Genomic DNA, 18,078 nt, shown 5'->3' on the forward strand with positions numbered 1-18,078 from the left:
GTATTAAAGCCTCGCAAAGCCACTGGTATTTCATTTCCTTTGAATGTTGTGTGTAGCAAAACACACGGTATACAACTGGGATTGCATCGTTCTGACTGAGTGACCTGTGTCCACTTGTGTGATTTGACATGCAAATCCACAGAAGGAGTCCATTTCTTCCACGCTGTGCTCAAGGTGAAGACAACGCCATCTCTCCTTGACCCCGGGGCCGCGCGTTGCCCCCTGAGCATCGCGCTACGTGACGAGCCCACAACCTTTCCCATCAAAAATTCTAAATCACTCGCTATTGTCCGTATGGTAACCACATAAATTTGGGTCTTCATCACCATTATGGCTCCGGAGGACTGTCACCTATCCCAGCATGCCGTTCTTTCGAGAGGCCCATGAGTCCTTGGGGTGGGCGCTTGACCCTGACTGAGGCTCTTCGCTTCACCGCCGGTCTTCGTCAACCCCTCGTCCCCCCTCTCAGACCTCTCTCTCTCTCTTCTCCCTCCACCACTTCCAATCCTACCATCTCACCCCTTTTTTTATTTGGTCACTTAAGCCGTGGTGGTGCGGTCTCCATCCCCCGTTTTTCCAATCTCCTCTCAAATTTATTGGGTTCAGTAGAGGCCTTCCTGTCCTTCCGCCGCTTGGAAATAGAGATCAGAGTATCCATTACGGCGACAGAGATGGATGCAGGTCTTTGCCAGCCGTCCCCATAACAAGGACATCAAAGGGAGGTGGGACCGCTCTTTTTCGGCGTGACCCCCCGCACAAGACTCCCAGCTCTCACCTCATTATGCAGCTCCCTTATAGCCCTTCTGATATAAACCCCCCCCCCCCCCCCCCCCCTTCCCCGCCCGCCTGTGGAAGCAGAGCTCCCTGGCCTAACTACACGGCCATCCCATCAACATCACTTTCATTACCAAATATGAGATTCCGGGGGAGTCAAGGACAGTGTGGCAGTAAATGAGGGTGGACTACATCTGGAATCGTTGTTGTATGGGTTAAGCATTATGCGGACTTCATTCTGCATTGGTAAATCAGTGGACAGCAGCCGTAACCTGGCTGTGCTGATACAGGTGTAGGTGATGGGGGGTCGTCGTCCCCCCCCCTGCCCCCCCCCAGCCCCCCCTCCCCCGCCCCCCAGCCCCCCCCCCCCCCCCCCCCCTCCGAGGTGAGACCCCTTTGGTACGGGTAGGCGGCGTGTTGGAGATGGGTTCAAACAGAGCGGAAGTGACACGTCAGTAACAGGATCGTGTTACCTGCATTGCAGTTGCATGTTCTCTCAGTAATTACTGATCGGGGCAAACGTGGTTCCTCGGTGATGGTTGCCGGGGCGGTTTGTTATTGGAGCAGCTCTGGAAGCTTTGCAACGCCGAAACGTTCTTATTCATGTTACCTATGTTACCTACACAGAGTCCAGATCAGCTTCATTAGGGTCAGCTAGATTAGCAAACGTCTTCCATTAGTCACCGTCAGGGTCTGACGATTGGACCTTAGTTTCACAGCTAGCATGGGCCATGAAAAGCTTATTCAATTCACTTTTATATAGAAGATAAAAAACGTAAAAAATATGTTGCGTGTGTGTCCACTGTAGTGTGGTGTGTGTGTGCATGTGCACAGGGTGTAGTGTTTGTGTGTGTGCGGTGAGTGTGTATGTGGTGGACAGTGTGTGTGTGTACGGTGTGCTGAAGGTGTCAGTGTATGTGTGTGTGGTGAGCGGACGTACTGTGCGGTACAGGAGCCAGGTGGGGGGGGTGGAGCGGGTATGAAGGCCCCAGAGGGCTGAGGGCCTGGCTGTCATCTGTGCTGCCCGAACGCTGCAGGGCCAACTCCACCTCCTCACCGGTCAGTCCTGGAGGAGACAGAACATGGGTCACATGACTGAGACATGGTCACATGACTGACACGGTCACATGACTGAGACATGGTCACATGACTGAGACGGTCACATGACTGACATGGTCACATGACTGAGACATGGTCACATGACTGACACGTTCACATGACTGAGACATGGTCACATGACTGACACAGTCATATGACTGAGACATGGTCACATGACTGACACAGTCATATGACTGAGACATGGTCACATGACTGACACAGTCATATGACTGAGACGGTCACATGACTGACATGGTCACATGACTGAGACATGGTCACATGACTGACATGGTCACATGACTGAGACATGGTCACATGACTGAGACATGGTCACATGACTGTGACATGGTCACATGACTGAGACGGTCACATGACTGACATGGTCACATGACTGAGACATGGTCACATGACTGACATGGTCACATGACTGAGACATGGTCACATGACTGACACAGTCATATGACTGAGACATGGTCACATGACTGAGACATGGTCACATGACTGACACAGTCACATGACTGAGACATGGTCACATGACTGATGAAGGGTCACATGATCGTCGAGTCACCTGACTATCACAGACATCATGGAGGACGGAGGACTCTTTCCATTTATGGGCTTGTGTTTAAGATTTCCCTCGAGGAAGGGAATGAAACCAGGCCTTCCCAAAACATGTATAAAAGGACCGCAGCAGGTCCCTTTAGGTCAATGACTACCACTGTAATAATCTTTTAAAACACAATTGGCTGTTATAAGCTTAATGAACTTACACACACAATCCCCTGATATTCTTTATATTCCCTTTATTCTGACCGGAGTCTTTGACAGAAGCACTTCAGATCTCTGCATCTCAGTCTGAAGCGTGGGGAGAGAACTGGGACAGAGATGAAAGCTGAGACCTGTCTCTCCATTAACTGCCACCAAAGGCGAAGAAAATAACACTGCTGTCCATTGCTCCAGTTATATTTCCCAGGTGGAGACCTCGTACACCCCAGACAGAGAAAATACATTATTTTATTTTCTTCATTGTGATGTAAATGTATTACATAATTTCGCGAATGCCAATATAATTTAATCTTCTGATATTTTTAATGATTTTAGTGATGATTAAATTGCAAAGAGCTCCCCGATGGAGAATCGGGAAAGCGAGAGCAGAAAAAAAATCTAATATGAACATTTTCTTTTGCGGGGAGAAATGATTTTATTCCCTGCACCATATGCTGCAACTGGTGAAGTTATCATCTTTAATAAGCATCATAATCTAAACTAAGAAGTATAACAACAACTTTCACCTTTGAGAAAATAAAATAAACTCTTTAGAGCGAACTGTCAGTTCCCTGACAACAAGTGCCCTGTCTTTAAGACAAATGACTTGACTGAAGTGCAGAAAATGACCGGTGAAAAGGCTTATTGGGAAAAGAGCTACACAGGCCTCCGATTTGGGCCTGTGTAGCATAAGAAGCCTACAGCTGATGTGTTAATTTGCAAGCTTGTGTGTCACTTTGTAGCATTAAGACCCTTTGCTTATGATAGCACGGCTAACGCTAGCATGGCTAACGCTAGCATGGCTAACGCTAGCACGGCTTAGGCTAATTTCCTTGAGTGAGTATCTGGGGTTTCCTACTTGCTTTTGGCAGAAAATCCCCTTTGCTGAGCGGGCCATTTACTTGGAGCTTTCCCCTGGGCCTTACAGCCCGTTAGCTCTAGACTTCCACTACTGTTCCTGAATGTCCAGGAGGCTGAGGTTTCCTGCGATCGTTTGGAGAGATAAAGTCTACTTATTTTTACTATTCTACTCAGTAGCAAAGTCAGCCATTTCCTCAAAGATGCTAATTGTTATGGTTCATTACTGACCATAAAAACTGGTGATCTCTCATTTTAAACATAACTACTGCTTGATCAGTCCCTACATAAATCTGTAAGATATTATCAAGAGGGTAGAACTCCTTTGAGAGCCCGGTCTCAGCTGAAGCCCAGAGACCAGCCACGCCACCCAGAGACCAGCCACGCTACCCAGAGACCAGCCACGCCACCCAGAGACCCAGCCACGCCACAGAGCCCAGAGACCCAGCCACGCCACCCAGAGACCAGCCACGCCACCTATCCGAAAGCTCCAAGAGGCCTCAAATGGCCATGAAAATTGCTGAATAATTGAAGGTAAATATTGGCCCGCCTGTCGTCTACGGCAGGTCCTGAGTGGCAGGAAGTGGTGAGAGAGCCATGTGCTGAGCTGGTGCAGTCAGGCTGCACCGTCCAATAAGCAATAATGTGTCCCTGGACTCCTGACTCTTCAGACCACAGCAGCCAGAACGGTGGCAGACTATTGAGTGAGACATGCAAGATCTCCATTTCCCCAAAGAGGAAGACTAAATAAAAAAAATAATGTAAAAAAAAAAAACTGGCATGTTTCAGGAGGTCCTGTGTTGCTGTTCTGGTTTCACCTTGAAATGTGGTCGTTTTGGAACAGGGAGAATTAGGTCTTAATATATGTACATCTTAATGGATTATGGAGTTCTTTAATGTTGTTGTATGAAAGGACCCTGTTTACTTAAGGTCTCAATAAAATGCATGGAAATATATAAAAGCTGCTTGATTTTCTATTCGAATCATAGCCCACTCAGCTATTTTGTGGTCTCTGATCCATTTATTGTTTTAAAAAAAAAGAAAAAGAAACTGCAACAAATGAAAGACCCTTCAGATCTGCTGTGAAAAAAAGAGAGATAACAAGGTGAAACAGATTTTTACATATAAAAGGCAAAGCACACAAAAAAGGGATTGTGAAATTTATTACGGGGCACCAAAACCTGTGGAATGACCCCTGGACCCCCATTTCGGATCGACCTGCGAGGAGATGAATTTTTTTAAGACATAAATTACATCTAATGACGACACCGTAAAAAGGAACAATAATGGAAAGCTATTCTGTATTTCATTATACTGTATTATTTGGTGCACCTGATACACGCGTTGTCTGTTTATGAGTCACCATATTAGCAGATGCTCAGGCGAAGCATTTGCTGTGACCTTGCCATTCTCATTGGGGCATGAAATTACGGTGCTGGCACCTCGATATTACAGCTATAAATACTGTAAACTGCATATCTGGGCTACGTTTTCTATTGTCTTTCAACATAAACCTGATCGGTATTTATTTAAAGGAAAACCCATTGCTCGTCACATTATTTACGGCTCTATTTTCAGAAGCTTTTATTCTCCAGTTTTTTTTTTAAGGGCAAAGAGGCAGCAAGGACCCTTCCATAAAATGCATTTCTCCAATTCTGGCACTTCTAAACTTTATGGGTTAAGACCCGGCCTGGACAACCAATTATAAAATTGCTTACTAAAATATTTTGGCTCCTAAAAGGTGAAGACCTCTTTTACTATCCTGCAAGGTTTGAATTATTAAGGTGCCCTTGACAGAAAATTACTTACATTTTGAATATGAAATTTAAAATAAGGGAAAGCAGAAAAAAAATATATATAGATGTCAAGGGTCATAAACAGATGGAGGTCAATGGGTTGTTGAGAGCCAGAGAACAACTTCAAACTGGTTCTCTGGCTGCACTCTCTGGCTTGGGAGAGACTCTACATGTCATTTGGTGTCCCCGAGAATGGCAATACCGCTGTTTGAAAATGGCATGCCCTAAATAATGACCTCTCATAGCGTATTCATTTATGTATTAAAAAAGAAGACTCTGCTCTCATTTACCTGCTTTATCGCCTTGTACTGATGACAAAGTGGGCCGAGAGCCTGGGCTAGGTGGCGCCGTCGAGTTATTTATAACCACATCAATCCCTTTACCTTCTAAGCAGGCCTTGGTCACTGCCATTTTTGTCCAAGAGGTGAGTTGCATAACCCCACTTGCAAACAACATCCTATTAATATTTGATATGATGAACTTTATCCTTCCCCTTCCCTTCATACCCAGAAGTGTAGTACACGGCCCAGGGTACCTGTGTTCTCCATGACCCCCAAGCAGGGGTCATGAGCGCTGGGTGAGACATTAGCATGTCATATTACTCATTCAGTAGAGGAACAACCCTGGGATCTCTTTATGTGGACCCTACTGTTTAAGAAACTTTTAAACGCAATTTGTCTTCCTTCATTTGTCTTTTGTTAAATGTGAAAGTCATGTCATTTTAAGTCCACAAACCACCTCTGGAAAAAGGGTGTCTAAAAGGATGATTGGTCACACTGACATGACTGAAAGCAACAGTGGTTGTTAACTAGCAACAAGCACCCCCAAATGTGTGTGATTGCTAATTGCAAGACTAAATACAGCTGCCAAAATGAGGTAGCAAATGTTCCATTTGTTAATTGTAGAGGACCTTCAGTGGATGGCACAATTCACAAGATGAGGTGAGAAGACGTTAGTTTAAACCTTCAAACGCAGTCCTTCCTCCAAGTAAAAATCAATCAAGCTCTCTGAGAACAAAACCCAGACTGTGGCCAAGTTTCAACAGATCCAAAAATTATTCTAAAACCTTCGACAGTTTATTCATCAAAGATGCATACAGGGGCTACAAGAAATATTGGAAGTACATAATTGCCAATTCATACTGCGAAATTGACAGTTGGGGAAAGCACAAAATTACATTTTTTTCTATGAATATTGAAATAAACTAGACTATTAGGATCTCTCTGGAATTGGAGAGAGGTAACTAGAGAGGCATCTCTCAGTGCAGATTAGGCCACAAATGTGCAAGAAAATAATATGTGGAGACCAGATTATTGTGTAAAGAATATGCAACACGCAATCAAAGTGTAGCCTATTTTCCCCTTCATCAGCTGGCCAGTATAAGAGAGGCAGCAAGAGGAATCCAATTTAAATTCCACTCTAGCGGGAGATGGTATTGTTTCATTTTATGTGAGCTTTGACATTTCTGGCTGTTAATATAGAGCAAAATCTGGAGGTATTTACATAAATATGACATTAAACTATATTTGAAATTAAGACTGACATATATTTTCGTCTGGTAGCAGAGGGGGAGGGATGATTGCATTTTAGGGTCAAAAGGTTGAGAGGACTACACGATTGGCTGAGTCGACATGGAGAGATGAGAAGGCCCTGTCTATTGGTCCATCAACATGTCCATCAGATTGTCTTCTCTCATAAAAGACGAGAAGCATTAAGACAGACAAGAGCTCAGCGGTCATCCTTTTAGTTGCCCATAGAAGTGTGGCCAGTCCTTCTGTTTAGATAGGTGGTGTGTGATTAAATTTAGATACGGTTCTATAAACGGTTCTAGAAAATAATTACGCTAGAGAAGAAAAAGGTGAAACATCCCTAAGAGATGCATATTTTATATCTAAGACCTTCGAATAACATGAACCAACGTTAAAAGCATTAATATTTCACCAAAACCAAAAAAAAAACTGCTTAATTGTTGTCATCATCAGCATTTGAAGACAATCCCTGCTCTCGTTGTAGACACATTTTATTTGTAGAACACAAACTCAATTTGGTGAACTCAGCAGGACGGTGAAAAAGAGGTAACATTTTATGTGAAATTTAATAAACTGAAATTGGCTTAAGATTAGTCAGCACTTTGTCAAGAAGATTAGTTTCCATCCTATCCTTCAAAGACAAGTCGCTTACCAAGTGATACAGCACAGTGACATAATTACATTGTTCAAGGTGAAGCTTAGTTGGAATGTCCTTCTGCTGACAAGGCAATTTTCTAGAACATGCACATTTACAAATATCACAGTGACCTCGCATGCTGGGGCCGACAGAGCAAAAGAAAGGCACTTGGTTCAATAAACTTTGGGATCACAGTTAAAAAAGGATCCCTGTCAGAACCATGTCAGCTTAGCACAGCCTTATTATTCAATCAGAATGACACTTCTCCAGGTCAGAACATTACCATAAAGGAACATTGAAGTCGCTCTCAAAAGATACTCCCATCTGTGCATTCCCCTATTGTGTTTTTCCTCTTGGATATTTATGACCTATTACAAAAAACTGAACTATTTTCTAAGGCCTGATTGACCATCTGAAATAAACTAGCATTAAGACACATACATATTTTATGTACTTTAAGTGCAATGAGAAAAACCTTTAAGTAGAGTTAACAAAAAAAGAAGAGATTTACCATCACTCAGCACATGCTATTGATGAATAGAAAGTGATCTATTAATCAAATTTAGGTAGCGATTAGCAGTGTTGGATTAAGAATAAACTCTCATTGTTGTTAATGAGGGACAGGGAGGCTAAGACTTTTTGAGAGATATCAGAGTCATTAAGGGTTGTCAGTGTGTTTAGTAGCAGCAGCCGGTAGCCATGGATTCGGTTTCCTGTTACCTCATCCAGTCATGAAGCTTTTAGGCTCACTTTTCACCGCTTCGCTGCTCTAATGATAGAATCCAAATCCCTGAGCTCCCGCGATGAATTAGTCCCCAAAGTATGTAACTGTTTTCGAGAGGAATTGAGAGAAAATGTTTCATAAAGGCACTCAACGGGAGTTGTACGATTATGATTATCCTACGTACTTTTATTTGATATTTCTTGGAAATTACATTTATGGATGAATAGCGATCATTTTGGAGAAAATTACAGTTAAAATGTTTCAGCTCGTTAGACTAAATCTTGCATTTCAACGATTGCTTTGAGAGAGAAAAAAGATGACACTTTGGTAAAGCGTGAAAATGCATCATTGATTACCATCTGTTGGAAAATATTTCATCTAGTGTACGCAGTCGTGAGATGTATTCATTTTGCATGGGGATTTGAACCTGCGATGTTTTGATCTGTAGCCAAGTAATCTAACCACTGAGCTATACCCACCCCCCCTAGATTTAAGACAGTGATGTCATTTTTCAAGACTCCGGTTGGCTGCCTCAAATACAGACGATTAAATCAGCTAGATTAAGTGAAAGTCTTGAACTGCCGGGCGGTAAAATTATTGACCATTCCACTGAAAGTGCAGCGAGGTTTTGTCAATATTAATTTTCCTGAACCCAAAGGAGCGTCCTGTCTGCTGGGTCATTTATCCACAGAGCTACAATCATGTACTCTGCAACAAAATCGACTTATATCCCACCCCCTGGGGCAAAGAGCAATGGCCTCGACCTTTAACCCTTCCAATCCAACCAACAAACCAATAAAAAATGACATTGGGTGAGCATCTCTCACCAAAAGCCCATTAGAGATTTTTAATGTTTTGTTAACATCTGCATATAAAAATCTAGCCGGGTTGACCTTACTATAGTTGGTTGTTCCGTGTAATTACTTTTTTTAGTGTGGGTGTATTTCGCGATGCAACTGAGAGGGAGATATTTGAAGCTTGGGTAGTTCAGACACAGGACAAATGAGTGATTCACGCCTGTTCTCTTACCTTTCTTCACCAGGAAAGCTCTTCTGGTGTCCAGGGGGCTTTGCCGTACTCTCTGGTTCTGGAGGAATTTGACGGCTGTGGATATCTGGAGAGGGAGCAGGAGGCAGAGAGGTGAACTCACAGATCCTGTATGTGTTGTTTAATGGACAGAGCCAAGCACACAACCACAGACATTAAGCCCAGGCGGACGGAAGGGCTAGATTCATTAAAACAAAGAACATAAATGGATTTGATCTGAAAGTTGCAGTGAGTCTGAAGACCACCTGACCACTTTCCAGCTAAATCTGGGGAACGACCAAATCAGCAGTTTAGCCCATCAAAGAGGGCTGGTCAAATGGAGTATGGAGCTTGATTTGCCATTACCCTCTTAAAGACAAACTTCCAGCCTTAAGTGCACGTGGGAAGAAAATCTATACTTAATGCGGAGGTGATCATTTGTATCTAATAAGTTAGGAATCCTAGGCAGAAAACTTCTGTAATTCTTCCAGTTAAAATCGCCCCATGATCAAATCACTGGGCCTGAAAGTTGTAATGACTTGAAACGTTAATGCACTAGAACGTTAAATAGCATCAGAACACTGGTGGTTTTAAGTGCACAGTGATCATCGATTCTATTATCTTTTCCTTCGAGATGCACCTTAATTTTCCACCCCTGTATGCATTTCCAAGAATGAAAGAAAAAAAAAAAGATTCAACTCTTCCAGGCCATTTAAACACAGTGGCCGCTGTGAAGTGAGGCCTCCTAAAACAGATAAACATGAAATAACATGGAGAAAAAGGAAATGCACACTTCACGGAAGAGCTTAGATGACTTCTTATCACACCCGAGGTCCCTCGTGATTCAATTGTAAAAGTCATCCCTCTAATAGGTTGAAAGGTTTTGATTACTCTTCCTTTTCTCCAAGTGTTGAAAGATACAAAGTGATTGAACGCGCTGCCATGGGTAATTTGTTTTGGGTAATGCATTGCATATACTAAAGACCTGTTTCAATCCAAAAGAATTGCATCTTAAAACGAATCTCAGGAGCAGGTACAACAGGGGGGAAGCAGTCTAAAAAGCACATTATTCTTCTGTGACAAAATATGGTGTAGTGGCGGAACAGAGAAGACAGCTTAAGAGGGACATTAAGGCAAAGTTTTGCATTTAGAAAATTAATCTTCACTGCAATTAAACAAAAGCACTGTTTGAACCATTTGAATGTATGTACACTTGAATATGTAAGGTAAGACATTTGTTGAGTATAATTTCAAAATCAAATCTAAATGTATTTGTAAACCCCTCAAGGATCTTCATCTGCAGACGACTCCTAACTCAACATTTAGGGGCCGCAATTCTCTACTGTCAGCATGACATTACCGTAACCTTTGGTGTACATAAGGGTTATGCAAGGGGAGTGGAATTTCCTGGATCTCGATATGCTGAGGGCTTATTAAAGTCAGCCACCCGGAACCAGTTTTGTGACAAGCAGATTAAACCATTTGCATGGTGAAAGCACCACTGATGTTCTGGGTGGACTGACACTGTAGACACAAATGGGAAAGTATTGTGTTTGATAACAAGGTGAAGATAAATATATGCATTTCGGATGTTTTTTTTATATGATGTAGCAATGCAGAAGGTGAAGAACGCCCAATAACATTAAACAAATGCTGTTCGCTTGAACATCAACAAAGGTTACAAAATGTAAAATCTAAATGTATTCCATTGACTGAAAATATGATGTTACACAAAGTGAACAACATGTCAACACGAAGACATAGGCCTATACTGAATGTAAAAAATCCTTGAGGTATCAATAGTTTACAGAGTAAACTAATGTCTCATGGATGTAAGTGGACTTAAGTGTGACATCCCAATAGAGATGGTTGCTTGCTCAGCTTGAACACTAATAAGACAAATGTCCATTAAGTATGTAGCACCAGAGGTAGGAAAAGTGCAGTTCTTAGATGACATAGCTGCTTTGTCCTAGTTCCACCCAGACATCTCAATCAATTATAACCACATTGCAGAGAATTCAGTCTTGTCTTGTTATCGACTTATAGATCATCCCTGTTATAGTGTAGGGTAGCACACAATTGGGCTTTTAAGGGGGTGAGGTGCATGTTAGTACAAGGCACATTTGGGTTGGCAGTCTAAATATCAACTGAAATTATAATGATGGGTGTGTCTTGTCTTTCTCAATACCGGTAAATACCTCTTGGTTAGTTTAGCAATTATTTTGTAATGCTTCTTGTAAAGCTAAAATTGCTAATGCACCAAAGTGCTCCATGTACTGACCAATAATCTTTACAAATGAGATAACCAATAAAGTGTCAGGTAAAGCTGAAAAAGAGGTGAAAACTCAATCACAGTAAGAGATGAACATTAACTAACACGCTTCAAGAGAGAGAAGTTGATGAGCGGACAAGATTACAGCATTGTTATTGAGTTTGAATTGGACCCAGATTTAACAATGCTCTTGTCTCAAAATGTCTATGTTGAATGTTCACCTTAAATTGTTAGAAATGACCAGCAAATCCAATTACGTTCAAACCACAAGGTTAGACACCTTAAAGTACCCATGTAACCAAGCATGTCATCAACAAGTAACAGCACTAAACCAGAAGATTGGTATAAAAACCCATGGAAATCCACCAGTGGAAAAGTCAGATCGATTTCATCAACAGACTTCAACTTTCTGAAGGGGTCCTGTGTGTTTTTATTTAGTTGTTTCCTTTAGCCGGTGGGGTTTTGATCTGAAACTGTATAAATACATGAACTGTAAAACAAATTTTGAATCATAAAAGATAAAAGGGACACTTTTCTTAGAAATGCTGCCATGCTTTGACCACACAGAAAAAGATGATTTCCTGAGTGACTGTTTCGAGGTCGGCTAAGGTTTCAACAGACTTCCTGTCCCCTTTCTGTGTTTAAAGAGAACAAGTTATTTTACCAAAACCAAACACACTCAACTGTCCAACTGATAACTCTTAAACACTAAATAGCGGCCTGATGTTAGAAGTCTGACAATGATATAACACACAGTGACAGTCATGCTTTCTGCTTCGTGGGATGAACGCCATACTGATCCCAAAGCCGGCTCACTGTTGACATACTTTAGGTATATTTACTCAAAAGGTCCAAAACGGTTTTGTTCAGAAGTTCACTGTAGCTTTGCTCAACCTTTCTCATGCAGTGAAAACCCCATAACAAACTTCTCAAGACATGGGAATTAAGAATGATACATAAATGAGTCAATTAAGAATGCAAAAATCCATTCACAACACTTTTTTCTCTCAATTCAATACAAGTTAACGTGCTTACTTTGAACACTTGAATCCACGTCATCTATTCAACAAAAGGTGACTGTGTACATGATTTGTCTTCAGTAATGAACAGACTTTGAGACAGGATAGGGGGACGAACAGGCAGAGGGGAAACAATGGATGGGCTAAGAGGAAATCATTAGCAAGTATAGGATTCGGTCTCAGTGTGAATCAATTCATTTCAAATTGCCCTGCACATTTGTGCAGAGGCACCCCCTGATATAATAACAGGCTAATAGACATGGAAAAGATTGTGTTAGGCTGAGCTCAAATTCCCCCCAAACAATAGTTTGAACGACTGAGAGAGAGGGAAAGAGATTGAGAGAGAAAAATGAAGCTTTATATTAATTATGAGGGCTGTTCATGGTAGCTTCACTAACAGGAATGGTCCTCTTAAATGCTAACCCAATACCTTTCGGATACTAGAAGCCTGTGAAGAGAAATGAGGTTTTAATACAATTAAAGTATTTCCTTTTCTTCCCTAACTGGCTGATGTACTTAACAGTGCTTTTTAATCTTTAAAAAAATTAAATGTCTTTAAATGCCCGGCTAACCATGACGGCTTTCTTGTCTAATGTGACCTTTAGCTCAGGAACTATAGCCACATGGGAGAAGCTGTGAAGTAAGTGACCCTGAGAGACATGGAGAATGAGAGATGAAACAACCTCGCACACTGACACTGACTGTGCACAGACAGCATTCACCTGCATCGCTAACACACACACACCAAGTCTACACTAGTTTTTCTGGGATTTCCTTTGCAGCTGCTTGACTTGTGCTATGACGGAATGGTTGCATTTCTGAATGTTTTTCCGCCTACGAAAAAAGTGCCACATGACTCAATCTGAAAAACAACAGACACAATGACTAGCGTCTTCCTCTGTTTATAACAAAGTACAGATTTTTTTCGTCCCAAATTCTCCATCTGTTAAGACTCTCCAGAGGGGTGCACTGGTGTGGTTTTCCAAGACACAGAATCCCCAAACGTGGTTTATTTTTTATTGAACGGGATCTACATTCTGAAATTAAAGGTCATAGTGAAGGATTACCAGCTCACAAAAAAAAAAAAAAAGCCAATGGAAAACTTCATTGACGTTTGGTTAGCAAACGTTTCAAAAATAACACACAGAGCTGCATGTGTGACAACTTCATCCCCATGGGCAAGGCTACAAACCATAACATCAAACATATTACGCAATATCAAAGGGCAATGTGGAAGGATATCTGTTTAATCTAGCGACCGGTGCACTTTCACTCCAAACTTTCCATACATGAACATTTGCCTATCAGGCCTGTCCATTGTGACGTCATTGTGTGTCAGTGGAGCAGGCTTATGGAACAGTAACTCTTATGAATGCTACAAGTGAGGACTGGTTCAGTTGGGACTCAATCCAGCTACCCGCCACAACGTTAAGATTGTCCGCACAGATACTTTCAGCAGCATTCTCTGATTTTCTCAACAATAAACACCTTGTTCTACCTCAACCCCCTCTGACGAAGAGCAGAATAAGTAAAGCAGACACACCCTTGTGAGTGTTTCCCTATCTCTCCAGCAGGAAGTAAAAACACACATTTCACACATTCAAGGAAACACCGTTCACGTGTGTTAGCAGCGTTGTGTGCAAGTACATTCCTGGATGAGCTTCTGGGTCATGTGACCCTGGTCATACATGTAAATGAAGCGGAGTGGAAGAGTGTTTTCATCCCAAACAAGCTAGTATAAATACAGTAGCAGGAATCACCATCTCAGTGAGACATACTCTACCCTGTGTAACCCCCATTTCATAAAAAGGAACTCTCATACGAGGCAGCTTACAAGCCCAGCCTTCAACGTGACAAACTGCCATGTTTCTGAAACCTTGAGAAAGTCTGTCAAATGTACGTACTCAACCTCCCCCCACCCCACCCCCCCCCCACCCCTGAGAGACTCATGGTGTGGGGTAAGCCCTTTCCCCTAGAGTCTACAGTTCTGCAGTCTATTGTCAGAGAATCCACTGGCAGAAGAAGCCTTGAGACAGATGGTTTGTCTGTCTGAGGATAGCCCCAGTGAGGGTTTCCGCTGCCTGGATGACAAAGGACCAGCGGCTCAGCCAATGGCACCTCACTTTCACTCACTCTGGCCCAAACACGGGCAGACAAAGCTCGCAAACTCCTTTTAATTCAGGTAAAAGGCCTAAACGCACGAGTGTCGGGTCCGCTCTGAGAGATAAGGGTCAGGGGAGATTAAACTGTGCCACTTTAGCTGAGGGGGGAAGGTGGGGAGGAGAGCGCTGGAGTAACTACAAACTACTCTGCCACCACAAACATTCCGGTCCTTCAGAGCAGCAATCCAGTAATGGATACTTCCTCAGCTCCTCGATTGGTCAAAATGTTTTCATACAATAATTTAATTCAGAAACACTTTTACAAAGCAGGAGTAATCAATTTTAATTAGTTGATTTTTTTTTTCTTCTTTTTTTTTTTTTTTTTTTCTTCAATCGCATAAAATTTAATGTACTGCCATCGATCTCCTTTGTTCTTTAACGCACAGCCTCTTTCCTGTAATTCGAAGCTTTTCTTTTTTTTTTCGGGACATTTACAGTCAATGATGACATTCTGTGACAAGCAGAATGGTGGGTCTGTTGGTACGAGGAAAGAGCATTACTGGGCAGGGAACCCTGAAATGCAAATAAATGACATAACTCACGCAGTAAAGGGAATGTGTTTGTACGGCTGCATAAAGATTCATGCATTCATTTCAGAAGGTAAAGTGCTTTCCTGTGCACACCCAAGGAACACAGGAACGACTCACAAAACAAAGAACACCATGTTCTGATTCTTACCCTGTTCATTTCACTAAGTAAACAAGTACAAAAGTACTAAAGAAAAAAAAGACAATTGTTGGTTGGAAAAACTCAATGGGAAAAAGAAGAATAAAAAAAATAACCCTTTAACTAAGCTGCAACTAGGCTTCACTTAAGAGTTCAATCACCACACATGAAACTGACTCCGTATCTGGTCCGTCACATTACGGGGGAAGTCTACTGTAGGCCTTCACATTCGATCAGTCGACCGAGGCCAAATGCAAACGGCACCAGTGGCAAGAGAAGTGGAGCTGGTGTCCAAGCGACGCGGCGCGGGAGTTGTGTTGTTGTGGCGACATGAGGAGAGCCACCCTGTCACATACGACTAACGGTGACAAGCCTATCCCCTCCGTCTAGCTCAAACCCCCCCCCCTCTCTCTCTCTCTCTCTCTCTCTCTCTCTCTCTCTCATACACACACATATATATACACTGTCACATATACACACGCTCTCACATACTGTCACATACACTCTCATACACTCACATTTTCATACCCACACACACAAACACACATACCCACACACATACACTCGCTCACATACTCATACACACACACACACACTCCTTCACTCACAGACAGAAGGGGTGCATCTTGAAGGAGGAACTGTGGTTGGCACACACAGCACGACACACATACACACATTATATTCCACATGATGCTGCAAGTTGGCATTAGATCGGAGTACAGTGTCTCTGCCTGCCAACTTCCAGACAGCTAATGAAGGTAGCACAGGACGCACCCTATAGCACAGGAGGCCTCCTACAGCACAGGAGGCCTCCTATAGCACAGGAGGCCTCCTACAGCACAGGAGGCCTCCTACAGCACAGGAGGCCTCCTATAGCACAGCACAGGAGGCCTCCTATAGCACAGGAGGCCCCCGACAGCACAGGAGGCCTCCTATAGCACAGGAGGCCTCCTACAGCACAGGAGGCCTCCTATAGCACAGCACAGCAGGCCTCCTATAGCACAGGAGGCCTCCGACAGCACAGGAGGCCCGGTACTGACCACAGGCTTCCTCCTCGCTGCACGGTGACAAGCCCACAAAGACAAGCCAGACAGATTGTGACATTCCAGTGGCATTATAATCTCGCATCTTCCCTCTCCAGTCAATAACCCTCCCCTAGTCTACACACACACACACACAAACACACTAATCACGCGTCCTGGATCAACAATTTCACGGTCTTCAAAAAGGAGGCTAGGAATTGGTAGCATGACCCTCCATCTCTTCTCTCTTAGCAAGCGGACATAGAGTGAGAGACAGAGAGAGATGGAGAGAAACGGAGAGAGAGAGAGAGAGATGGAGAGAGAGAGAGAGAGAGAGAGAGAGAGAGAGAGAGAGAGAGAGAGAGAGAGAGAGAGAGGTGATAGAGAGGGTTGGCAGACGCTCCAGATCATAGAGTGGAGCCAGAGAAGATTAACATCACCATCTACTGGCGAGTAGTGGTATGACACAGCAAGGACGGTCGCAGGTGACTATTCACCCAGGGCCCAGTCTCTAACAGGCCTGTCAGAAGCAGTTAGACACTCACCAAGACAATAGGCCTCACAGAGAGATGCTTCTGGGTTGACACGCCCCAGCCACACGGTCAGGGGGAATCTAAAGGCAGTCGGATCAACCCCCCCCCCCCCTCCTCCTCCTTCCATTTCCCAAGCCTGACACTTGGAGTCATGGAGGACATCCTAGGTCTGTTACCAATCAAACTAACTGACATGGAAAAATGTTGGCAAAGTTTTCGTTTTTTTTTCCTGAAGGCTCATGAACTGCCAGAGTCTAACCTCAGGTCTTGGATTAAGAGCGAAGTGTAGCCATGTTGACAGCATCTTGAGACAAATAACTAGCAGGGTCATCGTCAGTTCTCCTTCTATAATCGAAATTTAAGATGTGTTCAATCGCTATACAGCTACATTGACGTCAACAAGAAACGTGTCAAATGACTCAATAATTCTCAGTAATCTCCCAGTGTAAACAAACGAGTTAGACTTGAGAGATAGTTCAGGTATTTCAGTTCATATCAAGTCCATAACAAGTTCATCCTGAACCCATGTACCCATCCACCCAAAACTAACTTTCCATCACATTGTGCCATAGCTAACAGGTTTTGCAACATTGCTACTGAAGTCATACCTGCCCTTATACACTCGGGCCACCCAAATATTCACTGCTGACGTTACCTCCGCTTTGAAGTAGAAATTCTGTGAATCTGAAAAATGGCATTTTTTAAACCAAATGCATTTTTTGTCCTTATTATTTGGGCACTGCTAAGCTATAGATACACACTTGATCAACGTGACCTGAATACCTCTCATTCCACATTCAGTGACAAAAAATTCAACAAACTGTAGAACTGTCTAGATGAAATCCACCTAGGTGTGCTTTACTGTAGATCTGTTAAAGACAGAAGGCTGGCTAATATCTGCAAATGTCACATTCTTTGAAAATCACCGAAAGCAAACAATACCGATCGTCAAAGGCGACACTCGTGGCTGGTGACAGCACGCAAAGGGGTTTGTGGGGGGGGAGGAAGCGAGAGCGGAGTTGTCGGCACCGACTTCGCTCCTTGAATGTCAGGCTGGGCGGCGTGTTACGGAGAAGGGGCTGAGTTGGCAAGCCATGCGGGAGAGGACACCTGTTCCGGCATTTTCTGTTGACCTTGACACAGAAAACACATGACAATGCCACTCTGCATTTTAAAAGTGTTTGATGAGGCCCTGTC

The 18,078-nt window shown here is 43.2% G+C and overlaps 1 protein-coding gene across 2 annotated transcripts in view; it reads right to left on the reverse strand.

Moving 5' to 3' along the window:
- pex14 (peroxisomal biogenesis factor 14) overlaps positions 1–18,078 on the reverse strand; it is a 50,523-nt gene that overhangs the window by 16,963 nt on the left and 15,482 nt on the right. For both annotated transcript variants that reach the window (XR_006957542.1, XM_047039514.1), the window contains exons 3-4: positions 9,211–9,295; positions 1,715–1,840 (exon numbers count right to left, since the gene is read on the reverse strand). Coding sequence is in view for 1 of the 2 variants with exons in the window: in XM_047039514.1 (XP_046895470.1) it covers positions 1,715–1,840; positions 9,211–9,295 (211 nt within the window). In the remaining variant the exon portion in view is untranslated. The remainder of the gene's footprint in view (positions 1–1,714; positions 1,841–9,210; positions 9,296–18,078) is intronic.

Source organism: Hypomesus transpacificus, chromosome 18, assembly GCF_021917145.1.
Source record: "Hypomesus transpacificus isolate Combined female chromosome 18, fHypTra1, whole genome shotgun sequence".
Taxonomy (NCBI): Eukaryota; Metazoa; Chordata; class Actinopteri; order Osmeriformes; family Osmeridae; genus Hypomesus; species Hypomesus transpacificus.